The sequence below is a fragment of the Balaenoptera borealis genome (genome assembly GCF_965194805.1).
Source record: "Balaenoptera borealis genome assembly, chromosome: 11".
NCBI classification, from domain to species: Eukaryota; Metazoa; Chordata; class Mammalia; order Artiodactyla; family Balaenopteridae; genus Balaenoptera; species Balaenoptera borealis.
In genome coordinates, this window is record NC_138868.1 from 34879349 (window position 1) to 34903365 (window position 24017).

Sequence of the window (24017 nt, forward strand, 5' to 3'; positions counted from 1 at the left end):
ACTAGATGTCTTATGCCCCTGACCTTCTTTGTCCACCCAGCCTGCAGGGATGTACTTTCTGAGTGTGTGGGTTGTTTGGCTTTTTTTTTTCCATCAGCAAGGATGTTGTGCAGTGTGAGTCTGTGATACACAGAGTAGGTTGGGTTTAGATGATAAAACAGCCACGACTCTCGCAGGCCAAACAAGCTGTCCTTGTCATTCAGAATTCTGAAGATGAAGCATTTAGAGTGTGACAGAAGAACTTTAGAGTTCTATCCCCCCGCCCTTTTTGTTCTCCAAGAGGAAGGATGTCCTTGCAATTTAACTACAGGCTTTTGCCTGTCTCAGGTTTACTGGAGCCTTCTGTGGCCAGGCCAGAAGATGAAATATGGTCTGCAAATGACTCTAACCCATGATCTCAGACCTCACAGTTAGAGGCAACAACCAGTTGAGAAAGAGTGTCAAGAGAGATGTCTCAGAAGTGAAGGTTAAATGCCCTTACAGGAGAGTGGAGATCGAAGGTAGGCAGAGGACCTAGACCCCTTCTGAGAACACGTGTGCAGGATGGGGTCTGATTCCCAGGCATAGTGGGGGAAGGATAGAGCCCGCTTCAAGTGCGCCCGGAGAGGATGGCCAGGAAGGTGAAGAGCCTAGGAAACCTCGGTTGTGAGAAGGGCTGAGTGGACCCTTTAGAGTGATCAGCCGCCACTTACAGTTCAAGCAATTTCTACTATATGCCAGGCTCTTAATATGCAACAGATCCAGAAGGCACATATTTCTATATCCATTTTGTAAATCAGGAAACTTAGGCTCACTGAAGACTTGCAAGAAATCACTGTCCTCGTAAGGCAGCGCTGGGGAGGGGAAATCTTGGTTGGGTGGTGAGGAGTATAAACTATCTAAGCTACAAAGTACCTTACAGATCAGCATCCAGTACTTTCCTTTTCACAGATGGTGACCAGGAGCCCTTTAACAACACCATGACTTGCTCAAGCTGGCTTTGCCCACATCAGCTGAGTCTTATCTTTGTTGGGTCTTCAAACAGTGCTACCCAATAGGTTCTCAACTAAGGAAGTGATTTACTTTATTTTTCTTTGAAACCCCCATGTTTTGATGGAATGAGATAACTTTGAGGAGGATGATGATGGTGATGATAAGCATCCTTTAATTAAGTGACTACTATGTGCCCGTTGCTGGGCTAGCTTTCCTCTCTAGCTCCCACAATGACTCTGTCATAGATATCACTAATCCCCTTTGTATAGTTGAGAAAATTCATTCTCACAGTAGTTGCATGACTCGCTCAAAGTGACCAAACAGTATCAGGTCTCCATCTTATATTTTATTCTAGAATCTGCATTCTTTTTACATATCATGCTGAGAGAATTTGTCTGCAAAAATTATTCATTAAGAAATAACTTAGTCCCCGTTTTAACTAATCAAAAACAAACAAAAATGCTATGTAGAACATCCATTGATTAGTATAAAGAAACGATTATTATACTGATTTGACCTAAAGCCTAATGTTTTGGTGAGCTCATGCACCCTTGCCTTTGGTGAAGGTACAAGTTCCATTTTGCTTTTAGAGATACTAAAATTAGCCTATGAACCCCCATTTCTGTAAGTACAAGACACAGGGAATCTAGATATCTCAAGTTGAGAACTACTTTGTTACAAAATATTAAAAATAATTCCTGCTGATTTTACACTTTTGGACTTTGTATTACACTGAATTAAATTATAAACCTCAAGGAGTTTACTCACACATTTTTGGCTAAAAGCACAGACCAGCAATTGTGATCTGATTTCCATTAAGGTTACCAATGAAAATCTATGAGTTGCTAAAGGGTTACAAATCTCTTCCTGTAGCAACAAAAGCACTATAAATCTGCAAGAGCTTTTCCCTCTGAGGGAGAAAAATTACAAAAGAGAAATGATAGATGGGGCTTGCTAGAAATTTTAATTAAAGGTGTGAGTGAAAAATTCTGAATCAGGCCAGTGGCAGCTGCACTCAGACATGACCTGCTACAACAGCAGAGGCAGGGAAACGTGTTGGGAAATAGATATCCTGTGAGAACAGCCATAATACCCTTGAATTTCATTTCATATGGCTCTCCATAAAGTCTAGCTCTGAAAGGCCTTGTGCAAGACCTCCCTAGCTCAGAGAATAAGTCAGAATACAAAGAAATCAGCTCTTGGTTGCTTAGTGAAACCAGAGTGTAGAGCACAGCATGTCTTTAGTGTGTGTGTGTGTGTGTGTGTGTGTGTGTGTGCTGTCCCTTGTTTGTCAAAGGACAGTATGCCCTGCCACCGTGCACTGCTTGCTGCAGTAATTAAGTACTTAAAAGCCCTGGCCATGGAAGATTCCATATGAAACTTCTTTAAGAAGTAGGATTAAAGAATATCGGCTACCCATATAAATATTGTAATGTTCTCCTCTTCTATTGCAGGCTTTACCAACAAGGCATTTAGGAGATGCATCTTTCCTTATCCATACTTTCACATGCTCACTCACCAGGTTTTGACATGCTTTGGGGGACAGGAAGAAGAAATTGAACTTAACATCACATGAACATGGTTCCATCTCAACTCCATCACTTATAAATTGTCCGACTCTGGTCTGTTAATTTCTCAGGTTCTCATCTATAAATCTCACTAGCCTTGGAGGCTGTTTGTTATAAGGTCAAATGCCCTTAATTCAAAGTGCTTGGTAAATAGTCAAGCATTAAATAAATATAAGATGCTGTGACTATTTTTTCCTTTTGTGATTTCTAAATCACACTTACTCTCCTTTACCATACTTATTGAAAGTTAAAGACTTCTAAGGCTGATTTAATTTAATTTTGACTTTAAGTTAGAATCAGACTGCTTACAAGTCAATACATTTCATGAGAAAAGCATGCTATTCCTTATTACAACCATCCTCATCGTTAGTCTCCTGTATGGATTCCCCCAAAATAACAAAGCAAAAACAAAAACCACTACTCGAAAGAACAGATCATTTTAGTATCAGTAATAAGTAACTCTTATGCCTTTAATTTTTGTTACAAATTGTAGAATCAAAGCCTTAAATCCAAGGGCACAGGATGATCTGCTAAGTGGTCATTCAGATATGCCTGATCTCTGTGATGTGTACCCTGACCTCCTGGGAAAGACATGGTGGATCCCTAGACCCTCGTATTTTCCTCCAGAGCAGTAGAAATCTTAGTTGGGCACACAGCTGACTAGAATAAAGGCTACTTTCCTAGTCTTCCATGCAGGTAGATATGGCCACATATCTAAGTTATAGCCAACGAGATGTAAGCAGAACAATCAAGTGAATCAGGAACTTTCCTTAAGTGTCCCTTCTTCATCCTTCCCTCCATGTTTCTGCCTGGGACACAGAGCCACCCTGGACCATGTGTCTGAGACCCACCACTAGCGATGGCAGAGTGTTGAGCTGGAGCAACCGAGTCTCTGAGAACTTTGAGGAGCAGAGTCATCAAACCAGCGCTGGACTTTCATGATGGAGAAATAAACATCTATATTCTTTAAGTCACTGATGTTTTGCTTGTTTCTGTCACTCACAGCCAACTTATGATGTTAGTTTTCCACAGCTTTGTTTCCAGAGTCCCTCAACTTTCAAAAATCCTGCGTTATGCCTTAATATTTGTTTATTTTAGTGCCATACATTTGACAAATATTTATTAGGCAACTTTCATATGCAAGACCAAGTACTGGAGAGTATATGTACTGAGCGAATCAGTGAGCAACCCCAACACAAGTCACACCCCTAAGATCCTTAATAGTGAAAGAAGAAGAAGTTATAGGGTGCTTAGGATCATTACCTCTTAACAGAGAAACCTAATCTATCAGGGGCCCAATGTGAGGAAGGAAGGTTTGTTGGAGGATGAAACATTAAGAGTGACAACTAAAAAATGAGATGTTAGGCAATGGGCAGTGAGTGGAGGTGCATTCCAGGAAAAGGAACAGTATTTCCAGAGGCCTTTGAGCCGGAAACAACATAGTGTGTTGAAAGAGGAGAAGTCAATATAGTTAGAGCAGAACAAGGGAGACACCAGATTAAGTGTAGAGGGAGTCAAGATCTAAAACTTCTCACTCTATTCCTTTTTGTCTCTCCGTCACCTTCTAAACTATGAGAATGGACCGAACCATGAAAAAAAATGACTACAGTTCATAAAGAACAAAATTCTAGGGCCTGTTTTTCAGAATTTTCTTGTGGGTGAGGAGATGATAGAATTTAAACCCACACCAATCAAAGTATTTCCTGATTCGAGTGTTTGATTTTTTTCCCCAAAAGGAAAAACACTGAAGTAAGGAAAGATAACACTTAATGGGATCATTGTTTTGCCCTAGTTTATATAAGAATGAACAGACCAAACTAAAATATGCAAGTCATCCCTCTCAACAGAACACTGTTTGTTTCCCTGTTTCCAGTCCTTCTCATTTGCAAAAATAAATAAATAAATGGAACTCTCTTCTTTGACAGAAGCTGGCTTCTCAGAATTTTTTGTTTCCTACGTAAGAAAATATTAATGCATTTCACTGAACCAATGTGCGCATACATCCTTTTCTCCATGGTACTGAGAAGAGTTGGGGAAAGCCTATTAAAAGGATTAAAATGATCCACGGAGCACACCAGAGGGCAGGTATCCCTTTTAAATCTGCTGTAATGTCCACCCACAGACTAACAGCCAACCACTACCATTGTAGATAGCGCTCCTAGAGTGGCCCCATTTTCCCAGAATTGTTCAAATATAAGGTAAAAAATTTGCTACCCTGCTTCTCAACTAAGCCAAGCTTTGCTCTTGTTCCTCCTGTCACCTCTAAACTGTTTTCCCTGAATTTCTCAAGCCTGGCTCCTTCTCAACATCTAAGTCTCACTTCTGATATCACCTCCTAGGAGAGGCCATCCCTTAGAGCTTTTCCTAAAATAACCCCTCCTGCTTTATGTTACATCACATGTTTCCTTCTAACATTTACCAAACCCCAAATTGCCTTGTTATATGTGCTTACTTAAAATGTATCTGTCTCTTCTAGAAGGTATACTCCTTAAAGGCAGTGACCTTGCCTTACTCACTACTCTATTTTCAGGAGCTAGAAAAGAATTTGTAGAGTATCTGGTGAATGAGTGAAACAATGGTCAGTCCTTTAAAATGAATATTATCATAATTCTCATTACAGATAACTCACAAAGATTTTAAATAGCTTGATCAAGGTTATACAGCAAGTTGATGGCAGAATCACTTGACCTCAGGGACTCTTTTAAGCTATCAATGTTTCTTCTCTTAAATTTTTTGGTAAAAAATAATGTATCTTAAGAAAATCTTCATTTTCAAAATTCTAGTCTCTTCTTTGCCTTTTCCCTCTATTCTATTAATATCCAATCAAATCTACTTTCAAACTACTATTTACATTGTCCATCCTTTTTCTTTCTACTCTCTCTGCCACCATTTTAATTAATAGTCACATCCTATGAACAATTGGAATAACCTCCTAATTAGTTGCATTGCCTTTAGTTTCTTCCTGCTCCAGTCTATAATTCCATATATGACTCTCCCAGATTAATTGCCTTAAACTTCAATTTTATCATGCTATTGATCAGCATCTCCAGTTGTTGTCTGTTGCCATCAGGTTAAAATGTAAATTTTTTGGCTTACATTCAAGGCCCTTCACAGCTGCCCCCAACCTACCTTTCTCACATTATCCTCTCCTTAAACTCTCTACATGATCTCCAGCTAAACTGGCCCACTCACTATTCAAACATCTCTTGAGTTCTTCCTATTCTTCAATCACACTTACCCTATTATTCTCCAAAAAATGCCTTGCCACATTCAAATTACATTTATTTCTCAAGACACTGGAGAATTTCCACCTTCTCTTGGAAAGTTTTCCAGATAACTCCAATGTACATGGATCCACCTGTCTCTAAATTCATCAGTACCTAGAACAGTGCCCAGCTCATTGTAGGTATGCAGCAAATTTTTGTCCAGTGAATTACTGAATCTGTGGTTGAAATCATGCTCTGTCTTATGGCAGCTTTCACTTTGTCTTCTTTTATTTTATCTGTATGATTAAACCTCAGGTCCCTTTCCAACTGGGTCTTTGAGATATGAGGCCATGATTCCTATTCATCTCCTTACACACAAGAAGTAATGCCTCTTGTCTAACAGATTACTCCACATGCTTTAACCAAGTGAGCCAAATGTCACATTGTATTACTGATAAACGTACACTCTCCGATTTGTTTTATGGCTCAGGATTTAACAACTACAACACATAAAACAACTGACCCTACAGATCTTATCAGAGAGACGCTTAAGATTCAAAGTATACCTCTCCTTTTTCTTCAGGGAGTATTTTACCATCATTGATACATTATGAAATCAAATTGTCAATCTGAGCCATTTCTTGTTGGAATTCTAGCTGCATTCTTTTTTTAACTTTTCTGATCCTCATGAAATGATAACCCCCAGTTATGGTGTGCCAACAATGTAAGGACACCAAAATAGGTACCCAGGATAGAAACTAGTATAAAACAGGGCCCATACACTTCTGGGCAGCACACACAAAAGGCAGCATGTACAAAAGACATACTGACCAATATCACTTCTTCTCAATACTATGTGAGTATCGTCAGTTAATAAATGTCATGGAAATTCAAAGGAAGTATGAATTAATGAAGGCTGGGGCATTACAGGAAGATACCTGAAACTCTCTTCAACAACAGTGCAGTTATTTTTGAGTCCATGCACATGTCAGCCTGCTCTATATGGTCTCTACCTCCTATAAATATGTAATCTGTAATTTAACTTTAATACCTTCACGTATGTTTTTAAGAGAAAGAAAAGTAGATGATATTGACAACTTGCTCTTTAATCACTTGGACATTGATTTAACGCAATCACAAAGAGGTCTTCCATCCACTGTAGCCAAAGCAGCTACACCCAGTATCTCTCTTCCACATTATCCTATTCTGTTCCATTTCTTACTAGTACATGAGAACAGCTAATTTATTTATTGACCTATGTCAGGGGTCGCCAAAATATAGCCCATAAAACAAATATGACCCTCATTCTACTTTTATAAATAAAACTTTATTGGAACATAGTCATGCTTACTCATTACATATTGCCTAAGGCTGCACTTGTGCTAACACAACAGGGTTGAGTAGTTGTGACAGAAACCATATGGCCCACAAAGCCTAAAATATTTATATCTGGCTTTTTTCTATCTTACCCTTGGCCTATGAATTTCTTGTCTGTCTCCTCACTCTCAGAACTTGAAAAGAGACATTTTTGTTTACTGCTTTGTCCATGACATTTGTACCTGGGACATAATAGATGCTTCATTCCTGTTGCTGACCACTCTTGGGGACTTAACAGGAGGAGTGTAAATTGTGTTAACATGGACCCAAAGCTCTGAACTCAGCTGCACATCTGGAATCACTGCTTTCTGGGTATATATGTAATGAACTCATGTAAAGAAATTTGTAACTGGCCAAAGAATACTCTGGGGAGGATTCTTGGCCCAAGAAACAGTTTTATAGAAAATGTCTTGGCCTCACTGCTGGGCTTACTGGGAGCAGAGCACTGTATTTTATATAGCCCTGCTATGCTAAACAAAACATGTGCTAAATCACCAGGCAGGCCTGGAGCTGAGAATCTGGGTAACATTTGGAGAATAAGAGTTTAGGGTAACACATTTCTAAAAACTTGTTGATAGGAGCACCAGCCTGTGCCTTTTAATGAATTTATTTGACTCTTGTCAATTGATATCACCCAGAGGTTTTAAGAAACACACACACACACACACACACACACACACACACACAAACAGTTGTAAAATATAAAAACACCACTTCCCATCATTCTCTTCTAGTTTCTAGGAGTAACTTACAATTTTATTCTACGTAACATTCTCACCAAAGAAACTCCTTATTAACAAGTGGAAACTCTGACCTATTGAAACCCAGCCAATTCCTCTATGCCAGGCAGATGTGTCAGAACAAGCCAACACCAACATGTCGATTTTTCGATATTCTGTTTAAGGGACAAAGATGAACGTAACAGTGTCTCAACGTTAAATAACCTATACACCAAGATAGAGAGCCTTGCCCAGTAGATCATAATATGTATTATATCTGGAAGTTTTATCAGATAGGTCTCCAGGTTGAACTGCCCCTGTCATGACCCATACACTCTTCAAGGCAATATGGGTGGATGGTATTCCTCCAATTTTACATCATTTCAATCCATTCTCCACACTATAGCCTTAGCAATTTAAAATGTAGTCTACTCACATCTCTCCCCTTCAAAAAATTCTTATCTCCACACTGCCTTCAGGAGCTAAAGCTCTCATAATACAGGTGGTTCAAGAGTTGGCTCTGTGTCTGCCTGCCTGTCTCCCCTTTGCTACAAGCCTCTCTTCACCCCCTCCCTCCCTCGCCCTCTGCTCTGAAGGCTGCACTTCAAAGAGTTTTGATAATGTCTCATTCTATCTCTGGCTCCCATTCCTCCCTTTCTATCTTTTTCCCTATCCTTTTTTCTCTGGCGCTTCTGAGCCTTTGTGCATGCTGTTTCCTTTCTGATTCTGATTGAAACACTCTCTTTTCTACTCTTTTTCGGCTAACCTAGACTATTATTTGAGTCTCATTTCAGACTATTCTTTCTCCTGATAGCTCTTTCTGATTCCTGAAGTCCACATTAATAGAAAAACCCTATGATAGGTAACACTTTATTTGGAATTCCACCCCCAAATCTAACCCCCCAAAATGTTTTACCTGAAAGATTAATGAAAGGTAGAGCTCTAACTTAACTGTGATGTCTCCCCCAACATGATCTAAATTCTTCAAATCAATGTACTAAGTACACCTTTAAGTACTCTCCCAGCTCTCCCAAGCAATTTAACTATGCATCTCTTGGATAAATCTTTAAATGCTTTGTTATTAAAAAAAAACCTAAACCACAGGAATTATTCTATTAAAATACGGAAAAGTGCTCTGTTTAAAATGACACACTAAATGTATTCTAATCAAGGACGTAAGACTTGTTTTGAAAGCCCTTCACTTTAAGGAAATCAAAGACAGAACATGGATGAAGGCAAGCCACCTGTAATAAAAAGTTCCAATGCCTAGTAATATGAGAAAACACCTGTTATTCTGGAGACAAACTTGTAACAGAGTAAATAGGCTTGCAGATAACAATAGGAAGTTGCATGTAAAATAAAAATGGAGTGTTGATGTTTTTAACTGGACATGTCTGGGCAGCAAACACCGGGTGGAGGCATTTTAAGTACATCAACAGCTCCCGCACTAGCCTCTGGTTATGTGGACATTGCTGTAATCTAAGTGGTTAAAATGATGCTTGCCACCTTTTTTATAACCTGCTGTGGGTAGAGGGTGAAAAAGCGGTATCTTGGGAGTGAAGGAAATTGATCTCAGAAGTGCCAACAACAGTAGGCAGAAGAGGTAATCTTGCTTCAGAGAGAACCAAACAAGTCCCAAAGCAGGCACCCAACTCTAGGCCTATACAGACCTGGCCAGATCCGAAGCTGGTGTAGATTTCCGAAACTAAGGTTGAGGTGTGGCATTGGGTATAAGGAGCAAAGATGACGAGAGCATAAGTCCCACCTGTGGAAAGGGGTTTGAATGAGGCAGGGAGAAATGAAAACTGGGAACAGAACTGGGTGATGAGACTCGGGAATGAAGATAGTTTGGCAAGCCTCCCTGGCAAAAGTTGGAGGGGCCACAGGGCTGAGATCCCTGCAGGGAATAGTGTGAGAGCAAAGTGGAACAGCAAGCAGCAGACTGCAGCCCCAGGAGGAGGAAGGACTAGGGGCTTGGCCTCAGCTGGCCTCTAGCTATTTCAGCCTGCAGGTCCAACGTACAGCAAAGCTTTCTAAACTGTGCTCGTCACAGCCTAGGACGCTCTTACTGTTCTTCCAGAACCTCCTGTGTTCACGGGTGAAAGGAGAGGTAACTCCCAAGAGGGGCTGTACCCACCCAATGATAAAGCTCAGCTCCAAACTCTTGCTTTGGGCATTATAGGGTCTCTGAGAAATGCCTCCAGGAAGCAAGTCTTGAGCTTGATTTTAGTGCATTTCACTTCAATTAAGACAATGTCCCTGTTGTCATTCTATGTCTGTATTTGAAAGAAAAACAAGAGACCAGAATGGGGATCCCACCCCCAAAACTTAGCAAAGTATGCTCTCTTCCTCTACTCATCTTCTTAGGGGAAAGAGGGAAGGTAAAGAAAAGGAGAGAAGAGAATTCTGCACTGTTTTTAGCCTTCCCAAAGGGACGTTAACTGCCCGCCAAAGAACTAGCCTGCCAGCTCCATTGCAAACCTCCCCTATAAAATCCACGACGCCTACTGAAATCATACCAACTTCAAATATGTTCTATAGAGATTCACCCTAAAATGTGAAGCACTGTGATGAGGGTTATCAGATAACTACATTCCTGACTTTCTAGTTCAATACTCATGCCCTTTTAAAAGACATTTACGAAAAATTCTTTAAAAAAGAGAAAAGCAAAGAGAGGTGTGGCAATTTTAAGTCGTGAAAAGAACACAGACATTCATGTTCTTTGAACAAAGAAAACCTGTCAGGCAACATCTTCCTCTTTAACCAAGTGACATCTGAAAAGTCAAAAGGGAAACTTCACACCCAGCTAGGAAGAGTGGTTCAGTCAATTTTGGTGATAGATGGGGGTCAAGGCTGTCGTAGTCAGATCAGAGCAACGGATTTAGGTTTCACATTCATTTAGCAGTAAGTTGCTTCACAAGTCATTATGCAACGACTTTCAACAGGTCCAAGGAAAGTTCTGTGTGGTGTTTTTCTGCCACCCGACACAGTCATGTGCTCTGATGTTCTATAACATTTTCAGGTTCATTGAGGAGATTTTAGAAGTGGTTCTAAGGGAACTCATCTCCTTCTCCTGCTTGTCAATTATTAATGTGGATAACCGGTTAAGTTATACTTCATTGTCAGAATTATCAGTAGTGTGTGACCAATTATTTATATAATTAAGCATGATCTTTATAAAGAAACACAGCTTACAGAGGAACTATATCCTTGAGATTTCTAAAAGTTTTTTGCACATGTCTCATGCTCGTGCAGTTGGTGAATGAGTGCAGAAATAAATTACGGATAAGTAGATGCATTCAACAACACTTTTTCTGAAATCTAAACTAGTTATCATAAAGTAGTTTCAAGATATATTCATCCGGTTTAAAGAAGAATTGACAAAATGGATCTTTTCTAACAGTTATTTGTTTATGTGAAATAGACAAGACTTACTCAAGTAAGCTATTCTTTCTAGATCATAATTATTAATACTTAAAAACTAAAAATGAGCTAATATTTCTGTCTACACTGGAAACCTCAGGGCCTCAAATTCAAGTCCTATCCCATTCCTATCCCCTGTAACTTTTCTTATACTAAAGTAATAAATCACACGTGTTACTTAAAGCACTACTGATATATCTGGAGGTTAGATATGGTGTCAGGAGCAGAAATTTGGCAAAGGTCCATGGGGTTCCATGTGTTAAACCGCACAGGGCAATTTGTGCTATGGGAGTAGAATGAAATTATAATTTCAGCATTAAATATTCTGAAATTATATGGTATTTCATTTTTATTCCACAAGTGTATTATTTTAAATATTTTAAAGCAAAGGCTAAAATGATATTGCATACAGAAGCTAAACCCAGGTTTATACTTTCAAATAATAGGAACAATGAAGGAATACACTGGAGTATGGGAATTACACTAAGAAAAGACAAAAATTACTAGGTTACCTCCTGCCACCTATCCACAATAAGCTCCAGATTGCCATTTTTACAAACTGCTACGGGAACACCAAAGGGGCAGCAGCATTTTAATACCTCACCAAAAAAAAAAAAAAAAAAAAGGAATAAAAAACTGGTAAAAGATTCACTTTTGGATGCCCAACTTCCCTCATTTGATGGGAGGCCAAGGCTCCACAGTGAAAGCAAAGTGGAGAGGTTTTCCCCTAAGTTTTTAAATTACTAAATCATTACTTAAATTATCTAAGTAATTACCTTAAACGTCTGCTTTGCTTTGGCTGTGGAGATATAGTCACAACCATGAAGACCCTACTGAAACAAGAAGATATGAAGTTCATAAAACGTTCTCCATCTCCACTGCAGAAAGGAACACGAACGTTACCTGAAAATGCAAACTGTGATCTTTTGTGATGAGGTTAAAGAAAACCTTTACTTTCAAGTTATAATGACTATTCCTATATTTCTTCATATCCTATAGTCAAGGGAAATTTTATTGCCTAATTATCTACATTAAGTGATAACTAAAGCATACGTAGTCTGAGAATTGTAGACTGTGTTAGTCATTCACATTTTAAAACACAAATGTTTAGAACTATCCATTTTCTGGGGTCCTTTGGTCTCTTGTTCCTTTCTGAGTTCTTACTATAACAATAAGAGATCCATGTAAGGAAATAATTTTTCCCCAAAAATAGACATCAAGTCTGTGTCTCGATTCCACAAGTGAAATATACCAGGCTCTAGAGAATGTTTCATGAAACTGTAGAGAAAATTGTTAAGTAAATGAAGTGTTTATTTTCTGTATGAAACTTCCTGTTTTAGGGGAATATCCTGCCATCTTGATCTTACTTCCCCACTTACTTGGCCTATTGCTTTTATTCAAGACCTTACCATTGTATTTCCACTCAGAAAATTGTGACACGTGGGTACACTACCACTTCCTTCTGTTGTAATTAAAAAGGTATTTATGCAGTGTTCTAATCTCACGATGGTCACATACTCACAGCGAGATGCCTAGTTTATCTGAAAAGTCATTGGTTGAAAGTCCTTCAGTCAGAATTGAGGGACATGTCCCAGATTCTCAGCTTAAGCGTCAGGGTTCCAAAGTAAAGTTATCCTTGGGAAACATTCATTTCCCTTCCCATGATTAGATAGTATTATGGCTGTAACTTATTATTCAAGGCTATCTTCCATTTTATCCTTAGAATATTTCATCTTTACCTTTCCTCTAGCTGATATATATAATTGTGTTATCCACCAGATCTATGAATGCTGTACGTGAAGAAAGACCTTACTCAATCCTTGGTGCCAAGATGTCAGTTTAAAAACCCAGGCTTCTTTGGAATTCTTTCAGTGCTCATTGGAGGATTTCTTTTTGTTATAAGATGTTGAGTAAATACAGGAGATAGATGAGCTATCCAAGGTCAGATATGAGATACACTCCTCTCTTGGCTTCTGAGAACATTTTGGCTCCTTGTCATGTTTGTTGTAGATTGTTAGGGAACTTAGAAGAAGGTGGAAAGACATTTTGTAAACATCACCATGGGAGAGGGATTTTTTGACATATACATTTTGGTCCAAAGTGCCTCTCTGTGCAAGGCTGAAGCCTACCTTAGCTTTAGGTAGACAGGCTCATAAAACTCCTAAGGTTCTGTGTGCCATATGACTTTCCATAATTTTTCTATTAGCCCAGGACTTCAAAAGACCATGATTATCTAAAGAAGAGTCCTAGATCGGGTCACATTATCATGGCTAACACACTGGTGGATGATGACAAATTAATGTGTGACTATTTGTCTGGGTGCTGCAGTTTGGGAATGGGATCCTTGGAGACGTTATGCCTAATGCCAAAGTTAGAAGAGAATTTGAAATCCCAGGTCTGCCCTTTACCTGCCTTCAAATGAGGCCCCAGAGAGACTATCCAAGCATCTCTGCCCCACATGTTCTATGAGGCTGGATTTCAAGAAAAATACAACAAGTGACCATGTTTAGAGTAAAAGTTAAAGACTCTTAACTAAGGTGTCAGTTTCTGTGAAAATGAACCCCAAAAATTATAGAGTTAGTTTAAAAAAAGAGAGAGAATGAGAAAGCCCTTTACATGGTGATAGCTCAAATAATTATAATTTTTCCATGGAGTTTATAGTGCCCTAAAATGTAGCTGTATTACAAGCTAGGTTATAAAACCTCTGGACTAGAGAGAAGGCATTTCTCCATAATAGCCAAGAGCTTTGGAAGAACAAGTTGTGAGTATAGTGCAGGAGAATTAGAAGTTGGCAAGAGAAGCTAGTATGTAAAAGGAAATGAATATAAGAGAAAGCTGCAGCTAGGAGAAGAGTCATATAATATAGTGATTTCTTGCTGATGTTCTTTTTAGAGAAACAGGGCAAGTATCTCTAAATAACTCACCGTGATTAAAAATTTTTTTGGTAACATCAGGATTTTCATTATAGTAAAGCAAATTGAGTATATATCCTATTGAGTATATATCCTAAGGCCAGTATTAAACCCAAATTCTTATACCTTGTTCTTCCCAAAATCTACACAAAGATTTCCTCAAGATCTTAGTATGCTTCTAACAAGATGGCAGGAAATGGCAGAATATATCCTAAACAACATACAACCAAGTTTCAAATGAAAATGTTAATACTAATAAAAGCGGAACACACCATTCCAGTGAATGAAAAGTTGACGTGAATCAGTAAGATTCCTGAAATAAAAGTCTTGGCAGTTAGGTGATGAAGGCACCTGCTGGGTCCAGAACCAAGATTCCATGTTTTTACTGAGGAACTGAAATTCAAAATGTCAAGTATTAGAAGAGAAAGACAAGGCAAGGTCTAACATGACCAAGTCTTCAGAAATTTAACTCATTGATTTTATGAAAAAGATACCACTAAATAAATGAGCTCTAATTTATTATAGTCAATGTTGTAATGACAAAATTGCTACCATGCTTGACTACATTCGGTACAAACTCAAGATGGCCACAGTTGCAAAGTATGTTTCTTAATGAATCTGGCTGCATCTTGTTTATGCAACTTGAGCCCTTGGAAGGATTACATACAATTTATAATGACAGACATTTCACAGGTTTGTTCTCTGGCTGCTAGAAGACTCATCAATAATTCAAGAACACAACACCCTTTGTGTATAATTGTTCCATTTCTTTCCCTTTTGCAAAAAATCATTAAAAAATCATTCACATTTATACCAGCATAGAACATGTAAACCAAGAAATGTTCTTGTTGGGAAGACTACAAAAGGAAGAAATAAAAATCTTATAAACTTTACAATTTCATATTATAATGTAACACAAGGCAAATGATTCTTAAATCAAAACCATAAGGAACAACAAAGGGTTTTCATTTATGCTAAAATTAAAAAAAAATTAAAACTTCAAAGGGAAATTTTATTGTGTGACATTTTAAATATATGGAATTTAGTATATAAAAATTATAATATGATTTAATCCTGGATCAACCACTTACTAGCTGGATTACCTTGGGAAAGTTGTTAAATCTCTATTATCTGCAGTTTCCTCATCAATAAGATATGTAGATTAACAATCACACTGATTTTTTCAAAGAGTAGTGATAAAAAAATGACATAATGTATAAGTAAGTGTACTTTACAAAACATATAAAAGTAAGAAATACTCTAGCTTCCATCAAGTAACATGATAAGGAAAAAATGTTATTTAAAAATTACTCAAAACTTATTTTTAGGGAACTTGCTTCAAAAGCATTAACTGCCATGCCAAAAATTTTCAGTTCACACTTTGTCATAAGTCTAATTTAGACCCTTTAATAAAAATATTAAAAGGTACAAAAGGCAATTTCACCTACCTACTCCACCATAGTATGTTCAGAAAATCCTTTCATATATAATCAGAGTAAGGGGATTTAATCTTAATAACATAAAAGCAAACTGGAAATGGAAATATATAATTGCAGTAAATTGAGAATATTCCTTAGTTTGTTCATTCATCAAATAAACTGTTGCTTTGGGAAGACTTCTCAAGTATGGTCAATATATGAAAAAAAAATCAATAACTATGTTGAACAATGTGAAAGCCATCCTGGTTTTTCTGAATTTTTTGGGGGGGGTTTGTTATTGTTTTATAAGACTGTTTCCATGGTACTCTCTTCTGTCTCTCTAACAGGGACTGGCTATTAAATTCCATGTTTTATCAAACCACATCAGCAAAGGAATAAGCAAATTAGGAGCTGCACATTAAGTACAGGTCAATCATTAGTGGATGTTGAAACGTTGAACAGCAATACTCACAACACCACATGCCAAATGACTAGATAGTCTGAAATAGAATGAATAGCATATAGTTAAAATCATGGGCTCTGAAATCAGATATATTGAATTCAAAGAAAGGTTTTGACTCCTACAGCTGCGTGACGTTTGGCAAGTAATTAACTTCCTAATACTGGTTTCCTTATTGTTAAAATGGAGATAATAATTGCACCTATCTCAAAGAGTTGTGAGGGCTAAATAAAAGAATCCAAGGAAAGTACTTAGAAAAGCACCTGACACACAGAAAACAATCCATGAGTGTTAAATCGTATATGTGAAGAAATGTAGACAAAATAAAAGATTAAGTTTTCTCACAAACTTCTTGATAAGGAATTCAAATCTCTGGCACAGAAAAATCAACTTGAGATCTCTTTTAAAATAAAAAATGCCAAACCATTGGACTTATCCAACTCTCTAAATTGTGCTTTTTCACTACACACACGCGCATGTGTACATACACACACATACATGCATATGCCACTATATAAGATGTATATATATGCAACAAACTTATCTTAGTGTCAGGAAGGGTATAGCAATGCAGAAATTGGGAATGCAGATCATAGGACCATTTAATTTTTCAATGCTTCTGTAAGTTTAAGTAATTTTGATGTGTGGCTAGTGAAAAAAAATTGTCCATTTATTCCAGATGCAGTGGACTGGCAAAAGAAAATGATTCAAGGTGGAATAGAGTCACACATGTATTGTACAACTTAAAGGCATGCTAAAGCTTGCTAATTCAGTTGGAGATGAATAAGAATGCTTATCAGTTCAGGTAAAAGGAAGACACAAAATTTAAAAAATCTACTCATTGCTAAGTAGCTAATAATGGTAAGTTCTCAGGGAAAAAGGATTTTTGGCTTTGAGCTCTCATTTATTTATTGTTCTTCACACTTGATGTACTTCCTAACAATTCAATGGAAAGAGAATAAGTGAATTCCCTAACTTAAATAGGAATATGGAAAATGGCCCAGATACATTACTCTTTCCATTCTTGTAAGAGATATCAAATTGCATTTTTTCTTGCTTTCAAATTTGGTGTCAAATGTAGTGCTGGGTGTAATCTTGGACAAAGTCTAGTATAAATTTTTCTATGTTTAAAGGTTTTCATTCTCAAGGAATAAATGTCAGAAAGGCAACATCCCATCGCTGATTTTTTTTTACAGCGGTGGTTAATCACTTTGTTTATTTTGCATTCATCCAAGATATATGTCTTTCTCTGAAAGAAGAGGTTAAGAAGACATTAACATTTGCAAAGTCCTTTGAGAGATGTGTTACCAAAGTGTAAATTATATCCTATTAGATCAGCCTTATTGAACATGAATAAATTACAAAGAAATGAGTGTCTTGAATAGAGCAAAGATATTATTAAAAAGAAATCTGAATTTAAAGAGTTTGAATATATTTAAATTTTTGAATATGCTTGTTTTTCCTGAATTAGTGTTTAGTTTTGAGGCAGTTGGGCAAAGAAAGGTACTCAGTCTGGAAATATTCATGTGCTAGTAACAGCCGTGTTTCTCTCATCATGGATTAGAACACTATAAATGTTCTGAGATTTTACATATATCAGAGGCAAACATATCCATATTTTTTCCTAGAAATGAATATAAGCCATTAGATGGTTTTGAAATCATAATCACTGCTCCCATAAATTGCTAAATTAGATGAAATATTTATATCCTTGTTATTCAAAACAAATGAATTTTCAACATTCAACTGCTGAGTAATGGCTGTTTGTGCAATGTTTCCACTAAGATAAATGAAAGTTTTACTCCTTGCTACTCATTTAAAACTCCTTTGCATTTTTACACAAGAGCCCATTTTTCATTACCAGGAAAGGTATGCAATTTGAACCATGCTACTTTTTATTCACAGTAAATCAATATGTGTCATAAGAGCAGAAAAGAAAGTAATATTACTCACTATCATTGGACCTTCCCTTAGAGCAAGTCCTAGAAGACATTGCCAGGTTGGGTTGCTATAGCAACAGAGCTCTGGTACCTCTCTTGCTTGGCTTGTTATAGTGAGTTGATTTCTACCACACAGATATAACCCTGAAGAATTTTTATGGTAAAGAAGAAATTACAAAGAATCAACAGCAATGTGTGTGACTTTTCCATTGATCTGCGATGATTTAATTCAGAACTAGTATAATGACTCTATAACATTTCAAAGCCCTTTGCTGACTTCCAATTAAATTATTCATTGCCTTTTCTTTAGGCTTCTTAAGTAGTCAGATTTCTTAAAATGTGAAGGAAAAAAAAAATACCCAGACCCTTTAGAGTGTTAGCATGAAACCTGATATGGTTTTACCCAACTATGAAAATCTGCTATTAAAATGTCTTGAAATAATATTAATCCACTTAAAAATATCAACAATTAGTAAGAAGACTCAAGAAGACTATACTGGCAATATAAAAAATTATCTTTTGACTTCTTCTAAAAAGATATCAAGACAGAAAATAATGTATCTTATTTTCTTATACAGGCCATATAAGCCATTTTGAAGAGTATCTAACATACAAGTAAACACCTAATAAATATTGTTATAATTTTATTACTATCACAATACAGTCAAGCAAACAAATTATATTCTTTTCCTTACATTACATAGCACTATTGATTATGCAATTGTAATGCCCTTTGTATTCTGAATATATGTAAAGTAAAAATGATATAAGGAATACACTACTATACAGCTGAGCCTTAAACATATTGTAAAAAGTTGCAAATCCTTTTTAGAGGACTAACTAACCTTGTGAATAAAAACCTGCATCTAATGGACATGCCATAGGGAAGCTGCTTGGAATGGAGTGTGTTATGGGTTTGGGAGTCAGGACCTAGATTTTGTGTATCATACTATTTACTTGAGACCTTAACCTAAGTCTTTTTCTTTTTATCTGTAACAAAAGGATAAAAACATTTTCCCAGCTGAGTGGTAGAGGATTCAGTGAGACAATGTATATAAAGCACCTGTTACAATGCCTGGCACAAATGATACTTTTAAAATTTTAGCTGCCTTTCCTTTAAAGTTTTCCAGTCATTTCCTTGAATCATAATTTCCAAAAGGAACTTATAGGTAAAACTGAGTATAAATTCAGTATTTCTTAGAAGAACTTTGATATACATGGATTTTAATTCTGGAAAATGTAGAAAACTTTCATTTCCATATAATTCTATGTTACAAATTATTTTTAAATTGATTTGATTGATAATGTCTTTCCCAAAGTGTGTTTTCATGACCCCCTAGCCCAGGATAATGCTCTGGGGGAAAAAAAAAAGGTGGTAGAGGGACCATTTCTACAGTCAGATACATTTGGAAAATGCTACATAATACATCTCATTCTAGTGATTAATAGATCACATTAGTATATTCAACCCTCCAAGAAATCCCAGATAATCCCAGATAAATAAATCAGTATTGCTTAGTGGTGAAGAACGTAAATTCAGGAGTTAGGCTTTTGAACCTCACTTTCATCACTTATTTCCTTATAACCTGGGAAGTTACTCAACCTCTATGTTTCTCAGCTGTAAAATGGGAATGGCAACAGTGCTTCCCACACTGCAAAGAGAGGTTAAAGTGAGATATATCACGCCTGCTCAGACAGAGGCTGAGTCAATTATCAATAATAAGAGTTATTAAAGAAGCCTGTTTAAACCCATTACTATGACCTTTCTTCTTTATGAATAATATTTTTGAACATCTTCCAGAACTATAATTCCTTGGAACACGCTTTGAACAATGCTAAAATTAGGGTAGTGGTAAATTGTAATTAAGTAAAAAATTATTCATCATATTAGTGCCCAAAGCAATTAGCACCAAAAAAGTCAGCTACTTCACAACATGTGACCCCACTGGCTTGTTCTCATGCTTCTACTATCAGAACACTAGAGCAACTGTGTTAAGTGTAAAGATCTTACCCCCATGGATGTTCTATTCATTAGAGCCATTTACACCCATTTCATGCATTATCACAGATCAATTTATTGTATAATATTAGATTATTTGCATGTCACTAAAAATTGAACCTTAAAGGAAAGAGATATCAAATGATTAAAGCCTTAATGACTAGGAGAGAGAAAACTAAGCATATGGCTTACTCATGGGGTCTGCAAAGAGAAGGGACGTTATTAAGATGTTTACACATTTCCTAGTGCTAACGGAAAACTACTTGAGTGAGTTTTCAAAATGGAGAAATAAAATAGTAAAGAACAACAAGGAAAGGTGAGAGGTTCATCCCAGGAAAAATATGGTACAAGTTCATAACAAAATGCAAAGCCCTCCCTGGTCTAGACAACACCATGGCTCCAATGAACTTCCTTACCCTTGTCCAGAAGATCGGAAGCTTAGGCAAAGGACCAGAAAAATGAGCAGTCAGCTAATTAATCTGACACCTTTTAGAAATCCTTTTATTTATTCTCACATTTGCAACTGTATCAGGTTGCTGACTTCTCTTCTTTTAAAGAGTTCTTATTTTTCATCATCAGAAATAAATGCAAAACAGAAAAAAATAATTCACTCATAATTTAATGACCTCTGAAAATTAAAAACCATTTTCAATTATTCCTGTTCACTTCAAGTCTTAATCATAATTATATATCATTTCTACACGGGCATTTTTATATGTAAACACAATTTCAAAGTCTGGGTTTTTTTCCACTTAACATTATATCTTCAGTTTTTTTCTCACAACGATACAGAGAAGTCTTCAAAACGATCATTCGTAGTACCTGAATGTTTATATTCTTCCATGATCAAACATGCAAATGATTTCCAATTGTGCTGTTATATTGATACAACAAATCTCTTCCTTCATATAGTTAGTTCTTTCTTTTAGATTAGTGGTTTCAAACTTTAGTATGCATCAGAATCACCTAGAAGGCTTGTTAAAGCACAGGTGTCTGGACCCCACCCTCAGAGCTTCTGATTCAATAGGTCTGGGGTGAGGCCCAGGAATTTGCATTTCTAACAAGTTCCCAGGTTTTGCTGGGAACCACTTTTAAAAATTACTGTTAGATTATTTACATGGAATATTATCATTGTTGCATTGGGGTTGACAAATCAAATAGTATAGACATTTTCATGGCATCTAACACATATCTCTGAAAACCTTCCTACAAGCTTATTCAGCTTTATATTGTCAGGTGACTTCTCAATACTTGAAGCCCGGGTAGATACCAACTAACTGAATGAACAAAAGAACAAAGGAAAATTCTTACTTCTCTCCGCCTCAAAATCATAACATTAGGCTGAGATTCATCTATTTACATTTCAAAGATACACAGCATGGCTAAATAGTAATATCTAAATCTCTGTTACTACAGACATCAGCAAGGAGGTTTTATCATCACTCAAAAGTCAGTGAAAAATAGCTGTTATATTTAAACCTTGGAGGAGAGTAAATCTGTATCTGTACCACACAGTTAGAAATTAGCTGCATTTAGCTTTGTCCACCAGATAGTTCAAAAGCAGTGTTGTTCATTGGAAGGTGCAGGGCAAAAATCTGGCTGTGAGAAATTGTGTTTGATAAACTAGAAACAAGAGAATTCCCACTTTAGCAGGGGATTATTAGCATATTTGCCTAAAAGCCACTGTCAGAAATCTTGAAGTTTTCCCCTTGTACTAACGGATCCTTTATATTGGGTAGAGATTACTCCTTCACCTTTAAATGGAGACCTGTGCATATAAACAAACATGTCTACATGAGAATATAGATGCATCTACATAAGTAACATTAGATAGCCATGTATGCAAGGTTTTCATACATTGGTTTCTAGAAACCCACAGATAAAACATATGCTTAGCAAAGATATCATCTGCAGAAATGTCTTCTGGACTCTTTCTCTGTAATCTGCACACATTCTTAATTTTTTCATTCTTTTGTGTTGTTATTGTGTTGATTTGAATGCATAATGAGAAAATGTGTTCATATATATGATAACCATAAAACCATACATAAGTCAAGTCATTGGGTGTTGCCAACAAACTTTGGAATTTGGTTAGACATGTAATTGTTAACTCTGGCTCACGTTAAGAAGAGTAAATCAGGAGTAATTGTGTTAGAGACTTATTAATAGAATCATGTATTTATGACTTTCTAAGGGATAGTGGTTTCTATGTCAGTGTTTTTTGGTGATTGTGCTCTCTTTATTTTATTTTTTCTAAACAGTCAGCAATTTATTATAATGTTAAAAATAAACCTGCCATACAAATCAGGCTTTGCATTCCTAGGTATTTACCCAACAGAAATTAAAGCATATGTCCTTACAAAGATTTATACATAAATGTTCATAGCACCTCTATTTGTAATAATCTCTAACTGGAAACAACCCGAATGTCTTATTGATATAAGTGAATGAATGGACAAATTTTAGTGTATCCATATAATGGAATGCTACTTAGCAATAACAATAAATTATTAACACAGGCAACAACATTGATGAATCTTAAAATAATCATGCTGAGTGAAAAAAGCCAGAAAATAGAGTGTATACTGTAGAATCCCATTTATATATATATATAAACCTTGATAAAATGCAAACTAGTGTGCTCTCTTTAACTAAAAGTAAGTCAACATTCTTAATAGCTTGAAAGGACCGTAAATTGTTTTTTTGCATGGATAGGTTCATTATGACCACAGGAAGACACGGCTGCTCTCAGGACGGACAGAAAACTAGGAGACAGATGCTAAGATACCATATGTATTTCATTTTATGAAATAATATGCATAAATGTATCCACTTACTATGTACTATGTCATAAATATGACAATATTTGGAAGTCTTAGCAAAGAGGACAAAGTTTAAAATATGCCAATGTTAAAAATGCAAACTTAAGAAACCCAGAACAGCAACACAGGTACCATGAGGCGATCATTCCCCTAGTGTGTCTGAGAATTTGACCAAAGGCACTCTCTCCTTAATTCGGGTGTTCAAAGAAACTTAAAGTTAAGATTTTAGCAGCAACAACCATCTAACTATCATTTGAAAATCAATACCTCTTAGTTTTTTTGACTAATAACTGCCAGTTCCTTATAATGTGTTAGTGCAGAATGACAATCAATTAAATATAGCCCCTGCCACAAATCCAAAAGTACTAGCCAAAGTATGCACACATCAATGAGACATTTCTAGTTCATCCATTCAGTGCAGAGAAAAAAATAGGGAAAAATGTGTGTTGAAAGGTGTATATGGCCTGCCTGTGAAATTTCAATTCCTGAACTCCAGGGAATGAGAGGTAAAAAGTCTCTGGGGATAACCAGATACAAGAAAAGTTTTGGTAGAATCCCTTTACTCCATCAGGGTAGAAATGGACCCCTGACAAGCCAAAAGATAAGAACTGAAATGAAAATATATTAATGGATATTTTCCTTTTTTGACAAATAGTTTCTATTGCAATTTAGGCAGTAATAGATACTTTCTTCTAAAAAAATTAAGATTTAAAAAAATGGGTCAATTTTAAAGTGAAATCTACTGTAAAAAATAGTACAAATTTAAAAAAAAATTTTTTTATTGTGGTAAAAGTCACATAATATAAAACATACTAGTTTAACCATATGTAACTGTACAGTTCAGTGGCACTAAGTACATAAAAAAATAAAATAAATAAAATAAAATAAAATAAAAAAGAAAAGCTGATGGGGCCTGAACTAAGGCTGTGGCTTTGGAGAAGAGGTAATTAGAATGGTTGCTTCCCTCGAAACTGATGAGATTACAAGAAGGTAGGAGGGTTTAAAAAAAGAACCAAAGGAGAACAATAAAAGAATGTGTTGTTATTCCACAGGCAAGGTCATGCTCCTCTGAGATCTTTAGCCCTTTGTTGGGGGAAATGACTGAATGGGCCCTTTGGTTACACAAATGTAAAATAAAGGTATGGTCTCTCCACCAAATGGGGAAGTTTCCACCAAAAAAAAAAAAAAAAAACAAAAGTAC

The 24017-nt window shown here is 36.5% G+C and overlaps 1 protein-coding gene and 1 long non-coding RNA gene across 15 annotated transcripts in view; one reads left to right on the top strand and one right to left on the bottom strand.

Annotated features, from left to right (window-relative positions):
• The window catches only part of LOC309606032, a 1194635-nt gene that overhangs the window by 209728 nt on the left and 960890 nt on the right, over nucleotides 1-24017 (top strand). The gene's annotated exons all lie outside the window — the stretch shown is intronic.
• Nucleotides 1-24017, bottom strand: part of GAS2 (growth arrest specific 2) — a 159725-nt gene that overhangs the window by 25590 nt on the left and 110118 nt on the right. For 9 of the 14 annotated variants that reach the window (XM_082342504.1, XM_082342503.1, XM_082342501.1 and 6 more), the window contains one exon: nucleotides 12042-12095. The exons of 1 other annotated variant lie outside the window; for it this stretch is intronic. In XM_082342504.1, the coding sequence (XP_082198630.1) occupies nucleotides 12042-12095 (54 nt within the window). Of the gene's footprint in view, nucleotides 1-12041; nucleotides 12099-12656; nucleotides 13288-14449; nucleotides 14571-24017 lie in introns of those variants that run through there. 4 more of the 14 variants (XM_082342499.1, XM_082342498.1, XM_082342500.1 and 1 more) reach the window with 4 other exon arrangements.